Raw genomic sequence first — 16,524 nt, 5'->3', positions numbered from 1 at the left:
TTGGGATTAACAGATACATTACTATATATAAAATAAACTATATAATATATAATACTATACTATATTATTTTATACAGTATATAAAATAAACAACAAGGATCTACTCTATAGCACAGGGAACTATATTCAATATCTTCTAATAATCTATACTAGAAAAGAACCTAAAAAAGAATACGTATATTTCTATATATATATATGTACAACTGAATCACTTTAATGTATACCTGAAGCATTGTAAATCAACTATACTTCAATAAAAATTTAACAATATAAACATTAAAAAGTTATAGTTTATACTATTAAGAGATGATGAGATGGTGAGTCATCTGTTAAAGACAAAAAAAAATACATTTGATAAAATCATTCTAGAAAAGCCCCCTGACTCAATCCTCCAGAAGCCGTGGTAATTTAAAAAAAATACAATGCCTTAACGCCTCCCCCCCGCTGGAATCACACACACACAGAGATCCTTATCTAACTGACTTGGGATGGAGCCTGGATATGGGTGTTTTTTAAACTTATGGAGAGAGTGACTTGCGGATCAAGCTGAGAACCATTACTCCAGAGACAACTTCAAGGTCTAGGATACAACAGAAATCCTATTTGAACTTGGGACTTGAAGAATAGGGTCCCAGTGTTTGGCTTCCCATATGAAGCTCTACCAGGTAGCCAATTGACCGAGTTCCCAATATATCCATGTTCTGGGAACTTGGCAAAGAAAGAAGACTGCAAGGGAATCAGGGGGAGAGAGGCACTAAGACACACCCTTTGCCCCAGACTGGTACAACAGAGCAGTGGGTTTATTATGTGCTTTCATAAAGGTAATCAAAGTTACATTAGAAAATAATAAAAGAGTCGACATACCTGGAGTGGTCAAAATAATAGGGCATGTAAGCAGCTACAGGCATGGTCCCTGGAGAGCAGGCAAGACCCCAAGACTTTCTCATTAATGCAGGAACCAGATGCTTTCTGCTGATGCCTTGAAAACTCTATAAACCCCTAGAAGTTGGATGAGATCCCAGGTTAAAAGCAAGGGAGAGGCAACAGAATTAAGATTGTCCTGAATTGATAGAGAATAAGATTAAATTTCTTTCACTTTGGATTTGACTTAAGAGTTTGTGGCCTGAGGTATCTGTACTCACTCACTATACACACATCACTTAGCTTAACCATCAAAAAGTCCTGACAGGCAAACCTGTTATAATCCTAGATTTATGGATGAGAGCACTTTGATTCAGATAGAAAGCAATTTACATTTCTAACTTTTTTTTTGCCTTATATACTTTGATGTTATATAATTCAATTTCTAAGCGTTCATGACTGTTACCCCTTGGTAATGGGATGTGCCTATTTTAATGGAAAAGGGTGTTTTATGTATCATTTAATGATTGTTATCTTGACCTCTTATTTTGTCTGATTATAAAATTTCTGCTCTGCTGTTTTTCTAATTTGTGTGATGTTTCTTTTGATGCTTCTCTAAGCATGTCTTTTAGATACCACTAACTTTTCTACAATCAACAGGTAATCTGGGAAGGGAGGGAGGGAAGGAGGAAGGAAAAAAAAAAAGAAGGAAGAAGGGAGGGGAGGGGAGGGGAATCCAGTCATAGTGAGAGGGCATTTTTTTTTAATGTTTCAGTATAAGTAGGAAAAACTAAGAAAATAACTGTTTGAATAATACAAGTGATATGATTGAATTCATATAATACATACCTCAGATTTCTGTGCCCTACAAAAAAGAAAACACATTTTTTTTTCAATACTCATTCATGGTAAAATGTATGGTAATCCAGGAATTAAATGAAAATTCTATTTTCCAAAGGTGATTATCTGCCAAAAATCTACAGCAAATTTCACACTTAATATAATGAAGCATTAGAAAAATTCCTTTTAAAATCAGAAGTGAGACAAGGATGTCCACTATCATTGTCTCCATTCAACATTGAATTTAGAGGTTCTCTTCAGGGAAGTTTTTAAAAGAAGAAAATGATGAAATGAAATTTTCAAAAGAGAATAATAATACGAATGTAAAGAAGGGAAAAAATTTTCATTTTTGATGATATCTGGATGGAATCCTGAAATAATCTCCAAATATACTGTTAGAATAAATAATACATAACTATAGGAATGAATTACATCCCATATATCAATCATAGAAAATATAATCTTAAAGAATATTCCACTTAAAATGACCAAAATAAAAGATACCTAGGAATAAAACCTAAAGATACATATATCCTTTATGGAGAAAAGTATATAACTTTATTAAAGGAATTAAAGTTTATACAAAGGGAGCATGTGTATAGGAAGGGAGATTCAATATCATAAAGAAAATAAGCCTTCCCAAATTTATGAACTAAATGTGATTCTAATTAACTTCAAATAAGGTATTGGTAAGTTTAAAAAATTCTAAAATTACTTGAAGTAGAGGATTTATGTGGCAAAACCAGAACTATGTTCACCAACATAGAACTGTATGTTATTTTTCATACAAAGTTAAAAGCACATTGTATTTCATTCCTGACCACTTGCCAGTCCCCGTTTGTTTGAGAGAGACAAGCTTCATCTTGTCTTCAAGCTTCATCTAAATTATTTCATCTGACTGACTGACGTTTTTGCTACATTTACTGCTACTTCTGTTTTGGGTATTCCTTTGGAAAAGATGTATGGATTCATCACACATTCTAATGTATTGTCTATAGATGATAAGATAAAGTCAAGCATGTATCTGCTGACACTTTTAAAGTTGACCTGTCTTTATACTTAGAAATGTCTCTTATTAGTAGGCTTCCCTGCTATGGACGGAGGAGCCTCGTAGGCTGCAGTCCATGGGGTCGCTAAGAGTTGGGCATGACTGAGCGACTTCACTTTCACTTTCACATATTGGAGAAGGAAATGGCAACCCACTCCAGTGTTCTTGCCTGCAGAATCCCAGGAATGGTGGAGCCTGTGTGCTGTTGTCTGTGGGGTCGCACAGAGTCGGACGTGACTGAAGAGACTTAGCAGCAGCAGCTGGTGGCTCAGATAGTAAGGAAACTACCTGCAATGCAGGAGACCCAGGTTCAATCCCTGGGTTGGGAAGATCCCTTGGAGAAGGGAATGGAAGCCCATTGCAGTATTCTTGCATGGAGAATTCCATGGATAGAGGAGCCTGGCAGGCTATAGTCCAATTGGGTTGCAAAGAGTTGGACACGACTGAGCAACTATCACTCACTCAAACTTACTTGGTACAGCAAAATGTGAAGAGTAGTCAAGATAATTTTGAGGAAAATAAAAGTACACCACTTGTCCTACCAGGTTGTAAGTCTTATTATAAATGTATAGCAAATAAAACAGTAACATAGAACAGAAAACCCAGAAATAGACCCAAGCATTTATGGAAATAATATGTGAGACATGGTCTTACAGATTAGAGAGAAAAAGAGGTGGAACAACTGGAAAAAAATTAATCCCTACCTCACACTGTACACATAAATCCATTGCAGGTGTGGACCTAAATTGGAAAGGCAAAATTGTTTAGAAAAAAGCATTTAGAATAATATCTAAGGGACTACAGTTGCAGTCAACACAGGAAATGAATATATGAGACAGAAAAAAAGTGCAGTATCAAGAAAATGGTTGAAACATTTGGCCATATTAAAAATTTTTATTCATTAAAATATAACATTTTTAAAAGGTGAAAAGACAAAGCCTTTGAAAAGATATGTGATTCATATAACTAAAGACTTAATAACTAGAATATATAAATAAATCCTGCGAATTGATAAGAAAAAGATAATTCAATTTAAAATTGAACAGGACGTGTAAGTAGGCAACTCACCGAAAAGCCATAATTGGCCAAAAAACTCATAAAAAATGTTCAACTTTGGAGAAATCCAAAGCACCACAATGAATTTACATTATCACCTATTGGATTAGCAATAAAAAGATTGTCAATCCCACTTGTTGCTAAAGATGTGGGAAAATAAAAACTCTTACATATTTGTGAGGACGTATTAGAATAACCAGTATAACCATATCTGAAAAGAAAGTGAAAGTGTTAGTTGCTCAGTCATGTCCAACTCTGTGAATCCATGGATTGTAGACCACCAGCCTCCTCTGTCCATGGGGATTCTCCAGGCAAGAATACTGGAGTGTGTTGCCATTCCCTTCTCCAAGGGATCTTCCCAACCCAAGGATCAAACCCAGGTCTCCTGTACTGCAGGCAGAGTCTTTACCGTTTGAGCCACCAGGGAAGCCCAAAGCCATAAGTTAAAGATCTATATACTAATAACACAGCAATTTCACACATAGATAAGAATTTTTTAGCTGCACCTTTTATAGTAGAAAAAAAATAGCATTCATTAGCAAGAAAGTGGATAAACTGTGGTATATTCTAATAGTGAAATATTATACAGCAGTGAAAAACCTAAAAACTAAACCAATACAATGTTCATGGAATAAACCCACAAACGTAAAGTTGAGAAAAAGTTAATTGATGAATATATACAGTATACTGTTAAAGTCATGGTGAATAAAAGTGTATGTTGTTTAAGGATAGAGACATGTACCAAAAAGTCTTTATCAAATAGAAGAAGGTCTCCTCTGTGCCAAGATTTTATCATGAATGGATATTAATCTTTGTTAAATGCTTATGCTGCATTAATTGATCTGATCATGTAATTTTTATTGTTTAGTCTGTTATTATGGTAGATTACATTGGTTCATTTCAACTAGTGAGTGAATCAGCCTTACATCCTTGGATTAAACTCTGCTTGGTCATGCTGTATAACTCTTTATGTATTGCTCAATTTGATTTGCTGAAATTTTGTTAAAGCATTTTTGCAGCTTTTCATGATCTGTCTCATTTTGGTATCAGGGGATATTTGCCTCAGAAAATAAATTGGGAATTGTTCTTTTCTTTTTCACTTTCTGAAAGGGATAATGTAGAATTGGTATGAATTCTTTTGTAACACTTGGTAAAATTATCCAGTGAAAGCATCTGGATCTGGAGATTTCTTTTCCATAGTTCAATTAAGAATTCTTTAATTATTCAACTCCTGTAATATATTTATAGGATAATTCAAATGATCTGAGAGAGGGTTCTCAACACTAGGTGGTGGTAAATGTCCTGGCTTTCCAAAAAAAAAAAATGTTCTGATACTATCATAGCAGGGAGGAGAAGGCGAGCATCATTATAGCTAGGTAAAGGTGAAAGCATTTGCTCAGATGCTGGGAAGGATTGAGGAAGGAGAGGAAGGGGGCAACAGATGATGAGATGGTTGGATGGCATCGTTGACTCAATGGGCATGAGTTTGAGCAAACTCCAGGAGATAGTGAAGGACAGGGAAGCCTGACATGCTGCAGTTCATGGGGTTGCAAGGAGTCGATATGACTCAGAGACTGAACAACAATTTGCTAACAAGAGTGAGAGTAAGAATGGGGCCATGACTTTATTCACAGTGTTTAGCTGGAGTAAAGCAGTTCTTGTCTAAAAGGTTTCTGTGCTGCTAGTCTGCTCCTTCCCTAGTCTTTCAGCTAGAGAGAGCAGGCTCTTTTTTGGAACTTTTGTTGTCTGTATCATTAGTGTTGTGGGAGTGTAGCTTCTCCAGCGCCCAGTAAAGGAAACGTCTATGGCAAAAGGAAACCCAGAGAAATCACCACTATGTCATTACTCAAGTCTCAGTGTCCTCAGTGCTCTGCCTCCTCCCTTCTGTCTCTCAATCTTACATTTTTTTAGCTGTGCATAGTAGGAGAAAATTTTGAAAGGCATCTCTTCCATATTGTCTGAAATTGAAACTATTATTTTTATACCTTCCAGTATGTCTAAAATATTTCATAATAACATTTAAGAAGATTAGATGATGCTGGTGAATCTTATTTTCTAAGGTTCTTGGGGCATGAGACCCACTCTCTGAACCCCTACTTCTCCAGAGGCCATTGCCTCCCTTCTCTGGCTCAGCCTATTACTCTCCTCCGTGTTCCCCCTCCCATCCTCTCCCACCCACCCCCAAGAGAAGAATTTAACCAGCTCCAGTTGAGAATAGGGCTAGGTGGAAGATAGGAGCCAACAGCATATCATGTTACATCCAAATCTGAGTTATAGCAAAGAGGGTTATTGAAGGAGGTTTTGCTATTTTTTTTTATTTTTTTTATTTATTTATTTTTTTTGGTTTTGCTATTTTTTAAAAAGGAAAACATTAGCAGATTTTGATATTTAACATATTTAACAATCAGTGCAATACTATGTGAAGGCTCTGGTTCCCATGAACCATCATGCATAGAGGATTCAGAGGAGAGGCCATTTGCCAATCCAAAGGGATGTGCTTCAACATTTTAACAACCTGGTAAGTCTTGCTCACATGTATCAGCTGAATACCAGCTTCATCTATAACCATTAAAAAATTTTTTTTGCAGATAGTAGGAAGTGAAACTACAAAGATGATGAAAATTGTTTATAAACTTTTCATAATCAGAGTCTAAAAAGGGTAAAATAAAAGAAATACCTGATACTCTTTATTTCTTCATATTGCTAAAGCAAGTTGAGATATCATGCTGGTCAGAAGTTAAATGGAATGCTATAATTTTTTCATAGTGAGAAGAACAAACTATTTCAATCCTGTAAAGTAGACACTAATGTTATAAATGGACATGTTGAAATTTTAAGACCACAATCTCCATTGGCTTTATCCCCAAACCACTATGCATGTAGCAAGGCAGAGATCTTAGGAGATTTTTGCCATCTGATATTTCGGAGCAGGAAGCAGCTGGAAGAGTCATTCATAGCTATGGGAAAAACTGAAATTACATTAATAAAAGCTAAGAATAACTTACATTTGAAAAAAGATAGATACTATTCAGAGAATCACAAAAGAAACTGATTGAGAGAATTAGGGCACATAGAACATTCTTTTGTAGGTAGTTGGTTGAGTGAGGAATAGCCAGGATGCATGGCCAGGTAAGACAGAGGGACTAAACATGATCAGAGAGAATTTTCCACATTAAGGTCAAACATTGAATATTGGCCTACTTGCGGCCCTGAGGTATCGGAGGGAGGGTGGGTTTGATGTTGGAACCTGGGCGACTGATGGCTGGGACCGTGTGTCTTCTATGCTGGAGAGAACCTTTTCCATGTGGAAATGCTTTATATAGTGCTGTAAAACATTAAGGAAAAAAATACAGTATGTATGGTTAATGCCTTGGTACGCTAAACAAAGAAAATAAGCATTTTTTATTGCATGACATAAAAAACAGAATAATTTTTAGAATGCATTCATAACAAACTATAAAGAATTAATGACATCCAAATAAGAAAAATAGGGATAAGGTTGAGAATATATCATGTGTGTGGTTAGACAAACCGTGGGTTGTATAGACTCGTGCAATGACCCGAAGGTGGCCACAGCAAGCAGTTCCTATGCTATTCTTCTACCCTGCTCATACCTTCTGCAACAATGCCCTGCACATATTCCTTTTCAATCATATATGAGCAAACTTAACACAGACACTCACAGAATCCCCCCACCACACACACACTCTGAAGTCCTTCCTAGAGAAACCTTATCTAATACTCTTAAGGTTGGCTTGTTCACCAAGGATGAGGACACAGGATGAACCATGGAGCTAGGTCCCTTCAGGGACTGTGGAAGCAGGAGGAGTTTGGAAGATAGAGACTGAAGGTGGAAGCATGCTGGCAACAGGGGAAGCTGCATTCTCAGTGGGCAGAAAAAGCAGAGTAAGAAGAACTAAGAGAGTGAGGCTAGAGGATTCTATAGGAAGTGAGCAAAACAGAATGACCTGTAGGATTGGGAAGATTCAGTTTATCAGGCAAAGCAATGCAATCCCAAAGTTAAAGGCAATATGGGCCTTTTTTAAGGTATGTTCCCTTATGGCTCAGCTGGTACAGAATCCACCTGCAATGCTGGAGATCTGGGTTCAATCCCTGAGTCGGGAAGATCCCCTGGAGAAGGGAAAGGCTACCCACTCCAGTATCCTGACCTAGAGAATTGAGGGACTGTATAGTCCATGGGGGTGCAAAGAGTCGGACATGACTGAGCGACTTTCACTTTCAAGGTATATTCAGAGCAAGAAGAGCACACTCCTTGAGACGATGATATTGTGTTAACAGAGGACAAAAAAAAGAAAACAAAAAGGCTCCTCCTCATGTTCTTCTCTTGTTCACCATGGAGATTTTTTTTTAAGCTGGAAAGGGTAATAAAAACACCTTAAACAAAGGCCTGTAGGAAGAATGCAGAGAGCAGCAGGGTCAGCCTCCCTTCTCAGTCAGTTCCTTTTTCAGACCCAGGTAAGCTGCCTCTCAGGGCGCTGAAAAAACAGGAGTAATTTTCAGACTCTCTTGTCTTTGAGAATTTATCACCATAAGAAAAGCATTGGAGGTAAATGATACTGCCACTTAGAAGACAAAAATAAAGATTGACAAACCGGCACACCTGAGTTTGCTGCTGCTGCTGCTGCTGCTGCTGCTGCTAAGTCGCGTCAGTCGTGTCCAACTCTATGTGACCCCATAGACAGCAGCCCTCCAGGCTCCCCCGTCCCTGAGATTCTCCAGGCAAGAACACTGGAGTGGGTTGCCATTTCCTTCTCCAGTGCAGAAAAGTGAAAGTGAAGTTGCTCAGTCATGTACAACTCTTCACCACCCATGGACTACAGCCCACCAGTCCATGGGATTTCCCAGGCAAGAGTACTGGAGTGGGTTGCCATTGCCTTCTCCACACCTGAGTTTAATCCTTAGCAAATTCAGGTTTATTAAAGAAATGGTTCAAAAACCTAAGATCATGGTATCTGGTTCCATCACTCCATAGCAAATAGATGGAGAAACAATGGAAACAGTTCAGTTCAGTTCAGTCGCTCAGTCGTGTCCGACTCTTTGTGACCCCATGAATCGCAGCACGCCAGGCCTCCCTGTCCATCACCAGCTCCCAGAGTTCACTCAGACTCACGTCCATCGAGTCCGTGATGCCATCAAGCCATCTCATCCTCGGTCGTCCCCTTCTTCTCCTGCCCCCAACCCCTCCCAGCATCAGAGTCTTTTCCAATGAGTCAACACTTTGCATGAGGTGGCCAAAGTACTGGAGTTTCAGCTTCAGCATCATTCCTTCCAAAGAAATCCCAGGGCTGATCTCCCAGAATGGACTGGTTGGATCTCCTTGCAGTCCAAGGGACTCTCAAGAGTCTTCTCCAACACCACAGTTCAAAAGCATCAATTCTTCAGTGCTCAGCCTTCTTCACAGTCCAACTCTCACATCCATACATGACCACTGGAAAAACCATAGCCTTGACTAGATGGACATTAGTTGGCAAAGTAATGTCTCTGCTTTTGAATATACTATCTAGGTTGGTCATAACTTTTCTTCCAAGGAGTAAGCGTCTTTTAATTTCATGGCTGCAGTCACCATCTGCAGTGATTTTGGAGCGCCCAAAAATAAAGTCTGACACTGTTTCTACTGTTTTCCCATCTATTTCCCATGAAGTGATGGGACCGGATGCCATGATCTTTGTTTTCTGAATGTTGAGCTTTAAGCCAACTTTTTCACTCTCCTCTTTCACTTTCATCAAGAGGCTTTTTAGCTCCTCTTCACTTTCTGCCATAAGGGTGGTGTCATCTGAATATCTGAGGTTACTGATATTTCTCCTGGCAATCTTGATTCCAGCTTGTGTTTCTTTCAGTCCAGCGTTTTTCATGATGTACTCTGCATAGAAGTTAAATAAGCAGGGTGACAATATACAGCCTTAACATACTCCTTTTCCTATTTGGAACCAGTCTGTTGTTCCATGTCCAGTTCTAACTGTTGCTTCCTGACCTGCATACAGATTTCTCAAGAGGCAGGTTAGGTGGTCTGGTATTCCCATCTCTTTCAGAATTTTCCACAGTTTATTGTGATCCACACAGTCAAAGGCTTTGGCATAGTCAAGAAAGCAGAAATAGATGTTTTTCTGGAACTCTCTTGCTTTTTCCATGATTCAACGGATGTTGGCAATTTGATCTCTGGTTCCTCTGCCTTTTCTAAAACCAGCTTGAACATCAGGGAGTTCACGGTTCACTTATTGCTGAAGCCTGGCTTGGAGAATTTTGAGCATTACTTTACTAGCATCTGAGATGAGTGCAATTGTGCAGTAGTTTAAGTGACTGACTTTATTTTCTTGGGCTCCAAAATCACTGCAGACGGTGACTGCAGCCATGAAATTAAAAGATGCTTGCTCCTTGGAAGAAAAGCTATGATCTACCTAGAGAGCATATTAAAAAGCAGAGACATTACTTTGCCGACAAAGGTCTGTCTAGTCAAGGCCATGGTTTTTCCAGTAGTCATGTATGGATGTGAGAATTGGACTATAAAGAAAGCTGAGCACCGAAAAATTGATGTCTTTGAACTGTGGTGTTGGAGAAGACTCTTGAGAGTCCCTTGGACTGCAAGGAGATCAAACCAGTCCATCCTAAAGGAAATTAGTCCTGAATATTCATTGGAAGGACTGATGCTGAACCTGAAACGCCAATACTTTGGCCACCTGATGTGAAGACTGACTCATTGGAGAAGACCCTGATGCTGGGAAAGATTGTAGGCAGGAGGAGAAGGGGACAACAGAAGATGAGATGGTTGGATGGCATCACCAGCTTGATGGACATGAGTTTTAGCGAGCTCCAGGAGTTGGGGACGGACAGGGAAGCTGAGTGTGCTGCAGTCTATGGGGTCACAAAGAGTTGGACACAACTGAGCGATTAAACTGAACTGAACTGAAAGAAATGGTTTGTGCATTCAGAAAGCAATGTAGTGAGTGATAAGTGTTGGAAGAGATTTGCAAAGAAAAATGATTCCGAATTAATTTAATTTCCCTTTTACTTTGGTAGGGGTCAACAACCTATAGCCCATAGGCAAAATCTGGTCTGCAGACATTTTAGTAAAAAAGTTTAATGGAACCCAGCCCACACCCATTCATTTACATACTGTCTATAGCAGTTCTCACAATGCAATAGTAGGGATGAGTAGCTGCTAAGAAGTCTATATGGCCACAAAACCAAAAGTATTTACTATCTGGCCCCTTACAGAGATCTTGATGACCTCTGAGTTAGCAAATATGACTGATATGATGCAAGGCACACATCAAAGTTTCTCTTGTGAATACACTAGAGAGATGTGAGTAACAGTCACAAAGCAGGTAGACTTTCCCTAGACACGAGACTCCAGAGACTTGTCACAGGACGTTACTCTTGGCCAAGTCCTAGGTGCCAGTGTTGAGAGAGACCATGACAAAGGCCCAGTGGCATGCTTGCTGGCTTAACAGAAACCTATGAGCACAGTGGTTCAGTCACATCTGACTCTTTGCAGCTCCACGGACTGTAGCCCGCCAGGCTCCTCTGTCCACAGAATTTTTCAGCCAAGAATACTGGAGTGGGTTGCCATTCTCTACTCCAGGAGATCTTCCCAACCCAAGGATTGGACCTGCGTCTTTTACATCTTCCGCATTGGTAGGTGGATTCTTTACCATTAGCACCACCTGGGAAGGCCCAAACTATAGAAGTAAATATGGAAGATGAATAAAGACCCCACACGATCTAATCAAGTTGGAATGCTGGACTGAAACCAAAATAACAAAAGCTAAAGATAAAAGTTGCATATATATAATCAATGGCACATATATTGCATAATAAAAACTTTGGCAGTTTGTAGGGTAAAAAATATTTATGTGTATATATATATGGGTTTAACTGACCGAGAACCAGTAGTGTGTTGTGATTTCTAAGAAGATAACCATGGAAAGATGTTGGCAAGATGGCAGGTTAGGAAGTTCCAGGCCCTTATTCTCCCAGGGAAACATTAAATGAATAACTAGAGACTAGCTAAAATAACTGTATAGCAGTTCTGGAAATCAGTCAGCAATCCATAGTGACCAAGTGAATACCCAGTCATGAAAAAACCATATGCACAAGGGTAGGAAATCTAATGAAGTTTTTGCTCATCTTTGTCTCTCCCCCTTCCAGGGGGTTAAAGTACAGTTTGAGGGAAGAGAGGTCTGGCTCCCAGCTCTCTCATGAGAATCAGAGAGAGTAATATTCTAACCCATCTAGGGGCAGCCTTATGGGTGTCTGCATCACCTAACTCGGAGCCCAGATGGCTAGAAGTGGGATCTCAGGGTAGAGGAAGCCACAGCAAGCAGTGGGCAGGGCTCCTGGAAAACCCCACAGGAGGCACAGACTCGAAGATGACTGGGACAAGGGATTTCTACTTGCGGAACACAAGAGAACAGCTAAGACTCCAAGAAGACATTTAGGAAAATTAATACACTCATTTAAAAGTATCTGTGTATACTGGGGAACTGGAAAAGAAAAAAAAGCACCCCCAGAGATCCAGGGAAAGGGCATGCCCAGGAAGGGACTGAAAAGCCCTCGGTCCTTCAGGCTGGGCTGATCCTGGGCTCAGGACACACCCTCCTCGTTAGTGAAGGGCTTCCCCTGCACTGAGCCAGTCTACACCTTGAGAGAGGTAGCTGCTTTTTCAAATGCCCAGTTTTCAACACAAGATCACAATGCAGATCAAGAAATAGGAAAACTTCGCCCATTTCAATTTTATTCATTCCATTCATTCATTCTAATTTATTCCAGTGAAATAAATCTCCCCAAAACATTACATTAGAAAATAACCACAATCTTCTATGTGTGTAAAAATTTACAATCATAATACTTGGCAGGTATCTAGCACTTAACTTCTTACTTACACCACACCCCATCTTGCTGGTCCTGTATTATCACATTATGTCTCATAATATATATATTATAGTAATACAGGATATTACTATATCATTGTGAGACATCTTATTAATTCTAAGGCTCAGACATTAATTGATTTGCCCAACACTGTGCAGCCAGCCCAATGTAGAAATGGAACAGGAACCCAGGTCTTCTGATCCCTAATGCAATATTCTTTCCACAGCCCTGCCCCGCAGGTAGCATCCCCCCTTTGCTCTGGCTAGACTAGGTTTGGAATATAGTTTTCAACTCTAAGGATTCCACTTATAAGGAAGGAGACAGGCAGAGGAGGGGAAATGAGATGGGAAAGGTCTGGGAACACGTCCTGTGGGAGGCCAGAACCATGATGGACCTTGGGGGCACATTTGGCCCAGGGCTCCTGTGTTTCCTCAGGCTTTGAAGTGGCCGCTCACAGCCTTTAAAGGGTTCCCAGAGCACTTCCCACATCCTGTGCGATGACACAGTATGCCTACCTGAGAAGTTGGGATTATTTCCTGGAATGTGAGGCTTGGGACTTGTAAAAATATATATTAATAAATAGAAATCTCAGTTAAATGAAGTTGGAGCTGTTGTGTCCTGTGACCACAGCAGAGCCCACCAGGAGGAAGAAAGTCTCCTCTTTCTTGGGACGGACGCAGGCAATGAAAAACCATGGGCTCTGTTTAGTAAAGCGCTCCCAACTTGCGTTCCCTCCCTGTAAAAGCTTTCCCCTTCCTTTGCCTTGTGAGGCCTTGCATGTAGACGGTTGCGGTTGTAGACCCCTAATTTTGCAGTTCTCAGCTTAAGCCCCAATAAACCCATCTTTGCTGGAGAAATACCTGGCAGTCTATTTGTTTCAGGCCGTGTGCTAGGCTCAGTTGGGTCTGACTCTTGTGATCCCAAGGACTAGCCTGCCAGGTTCCTCTGTCCATGGAATTTTCCAGGCAAGAATACTGGAGTGGGTTGCCATTCCCTCCTCTAGAGGGTCTTGCTGACCCAGGGATTGAATGTGCATCTCTTGCACCTTCTGCATTGGCAGGGCGGTTCTTCACCACTAACCAGTTCAACAGATTCTAATTCTTACAGTTGATGTCCACCCTTATGAGTAAAATCCCTGAAGATACTTGGTCAGCTGTCCTGAAGACACCACCTGAAGAGAAATGGTTAGAAGGTGCCTGATTCAGGACCTCCCTTCTGGAGAATGCCACCTACTGTGTCCTCTTGTTGCTGGTGACCTAACACGTCTGTACCCTCCTTCTGGTTCCCATGGTCACCTGAGCAAGCAGGCAATCCTCCAGTCTTCTGGGCTCAAGCAGGTCACCCCACCCCACTTCAGGTTGCTCATGGTGGCTCCTTGCCTCCAGGTCCTAGAGAATTCCCCCCAATTTATTCATCTCCCTCAATCACTCTCAGAACCCCATACGGGCTACTCTCTCCCTTTTCCATTTTCGCCTCCAGCCCTTCAGTCTCCCCACATTGTTTCAAGTCTTTACTCAGTGTCCTTTATGAACAGTGCCGGAGACAAAAATGCAATGATCATCCTGTCTGAGCTAGGTGATACACACTCACAAGTCTGTTGGGCAGCTGAGTGTAAAGAGGTGGTGAAGGGGAGTGGGGGCTGTCTGATCCTTCAAGCCCTGAACCATCAGCATTCTGCCAGACCCCCGGAGCAGGAGATTGGTCAGTAACATGAAACCTTCTCTGCTTTTCTTCACCTTCACTGAATGAAGCCCAAGCTGCTATTAATAAAATAGCACCTCTCGCTCCACAACACCCCTGCAGGTAGTGTGGTCAGATGAGCCAAGCAGCAGCGACCACCCCGAATCGCTAAGTAATCCTGGGCACATTCTGGATCTTTTCAAACTTTGTTTCTCATCTGCTACAACGTGGGATAAATAACCCATCCTGCCTCAACGGATGGATTCTCATGTAAAACACTTATTTAATTTTTAAAAAATCAGAAAACAGAAAGACAGTGGAAAATAGATATAATATGAATATCTGTAAGAGAACCATATGTAAATGACTCATACCTTTTAGGGCATGATCCTCAGTATCACCTATTGTTGAGCCTGGGTGTGAATAAATACTGTCTTCTGGAGGCCGAAAAGGCAAATCTTTTGGCCATGGACAAGACTGAAGTAATTCAGGATATTGCATGGAATCACTGGAATCCATGGCACTGAAAAATGAAAAATGGATATCTTTGAGCTGTAAAACCATGAATGGCCATATGACCATTGGGTTATCATTGTCAAATTATTCAGTAGTTTGCAAAAGTATCTCTGTTGAGCTTAAGTTTTCATCAATACTTAGGCAGTCAAGACCTATTAGCAGCTGACATATTAAGTAGCATATATATATTAGCATAAAGTTCTCATCCATTATACAAAACATCACTGAATATTTGCAAAGAGCATGGTGAGAGGTGCTGGCATCTATAAAACAAGATGAGTCAGGCATGGATCCTAGGACTTTAAAGTGTGTGTTTATATGTGTGTGTGTGTATGTTCAGTCACTTAGTCATGTCCAACTCTTTGCAGCCCCATGGACTGTAGCCTGCCAGGCCCCTCTGTCCATGGAATTTTCCAGGTTAGAATACTGAAGTAAGGTGCCATTTTCTTCTCCAGGGGATCTTCCCAACCCAGGGATCAAATCCACATCTCTTGCATCTCCTGCATTGGCAGGTGTAGTCTTTACCACCAAGACACCTGGGAAGCCCTTAGAATCAAGTGCAATTTATACAGGCAGTCTCTGCTATTTCAAGGTCAGAAAAGATGAAAGCATGCTAAGCAGCCTGATCTGGACCATACATTGGGCATAACTGTTGCTAGATGTTGCTGCTGCTGCTGCTAAGTCACTTCAGTTGTGTCTGACTCTGTGTGACCCCAGAGATGGCAGCCCACCAGGCTCCCCCGTTCCTGGGATTCTCCAGGCAAGAACACTGGAGTGGGTTGCCATTTCCTTCTCCAATGCATTAAAGTGAAAAGTGAAAGTGACGTCGCTCAGTCGTGTCCGACTCTTAGCGACCCCAAGCCTACCAGGCTCCTCCCATCCCCTTTTAAGGACAAAGCTGGGGTATGATCTGGATGCCTGGAGTCCCTGCCTCTGGGCCAGTGCACTTCCTATCAGCAAGCTGCTTTCCTTTGGGTTCTACCTGTTCCTGCTTCCTCCAAGGTGCAGGGGCGCGGGAGAGGGCAAATCCACCGAGGGGGAGCTCATTCCTCAGAGAGAGCACTGTGAACAGCTGAGCTTTGTTCACAGCAAGGTTAATCATTATTTCTTGCATCTATTAATTAGCTTTTATGAACTATCTACTTCTTTATTTATGTTTTGAGGCTCTGAATGTTTTCCATATCAATTTATGTGAATACATACACATTTCTGGGGGAACGCAATTTGACTCAACAGACACAGTTTGGTCTCTTATGTTTAGAAAAGAATACCTCTTCATTTAAAACACATACCAAGAAAGGGATCACAGCAAGTTCTGCCTTTCAAACAATTACTGTTCCTTTGTATCAAAGGACGTAGTAAATGAAAATGCTTTGAAAGTCAGCAAGTCAAAAAGTGGTGGGGTTGAAAGACACAGGCTAGTTACCATGTGGTGGGAGCAGACTTGAGTGAAGGTCTGACCCACCCTTTTCACCATGGGAACAGTTGATAGAGAAGCCCACTGCAGTCTAGTAAGCAATTATTAATTCTTTTTTTTTTTAATTCTGCAATGGACTGAATGTTTGTGTCCCTCCCCCACTCTGCCCAAATTTATATGTCGAAATCCTAACCCCCAATATGATGGGGTAAAGAGA

The 16,524-nt window shown here is 40.7% G+C and overlaps 1 protein-coding gene across 3 annotated transcripts in view; it reads right to left on the bottom strand.

Moving 5' to 3' along the window:
• Nucleotides 1–284: 284 nt before the first annotated feature.
• LRGUK (leucine rich repeats and guanylate kinase domain containing) overlaps nt 285–16,524 on the bottom strand; it is a 109,610-nt gene continuing 93,370 nt past the window's right edge. For 2 of the 3 annotated variants that reach the window (XM_040260895.1, XM_040260897.1), the window contains 6 exons: nt 14,749–14,897; nt 7,053–7,130; nt 3,454–3,490; nt 1,711–1,726; nt 865–999; nt 285–326 (listed from right to left, as the gene is read on the bottom strand). In XM_040260895.1, coding sequence (XP_040116829.1) covers nt 874–999; nt 1,711–1,726; nt 3,454–3,490; nt 7,053–7,130; nt 14,749–14,897 — 406 coding nt within the window. In that variant the 3' untranslated portion in view covers nt 285–326; nt 865–873. Of the gene's footprint in view, nt 327–864; nt 1,000–1,710; nt 1,727–3,453; nt 3,491–6,161; nt 7,131–14,748; nt 14,898–16,524 lie in introns of those variants that run through there. The other variant, XM_040260896.1, reaches the window with a different exon arrangement.

The sequence above is a fragment of the Oryx dammah genome, unplaced genomic scaffold, assembly GCF_014754425.2.
Source record: "Oryx dammah isolate SB20612 unplaced genomic scaffold, SCBI_Odam_1.1 HiC_scaffold_18, whole genome shotgun sequence".
Lineage (NCBI taxonomy): Eukaryota > Metazoa > Chordata > Mammalia > Artiodactyla > Bovidae > Oryx > Oryx dammah.
Note: the sequence above shows the minus strand (reverse complement) of the source record. Positions and strands in the feature narration are given on the sequence as shown.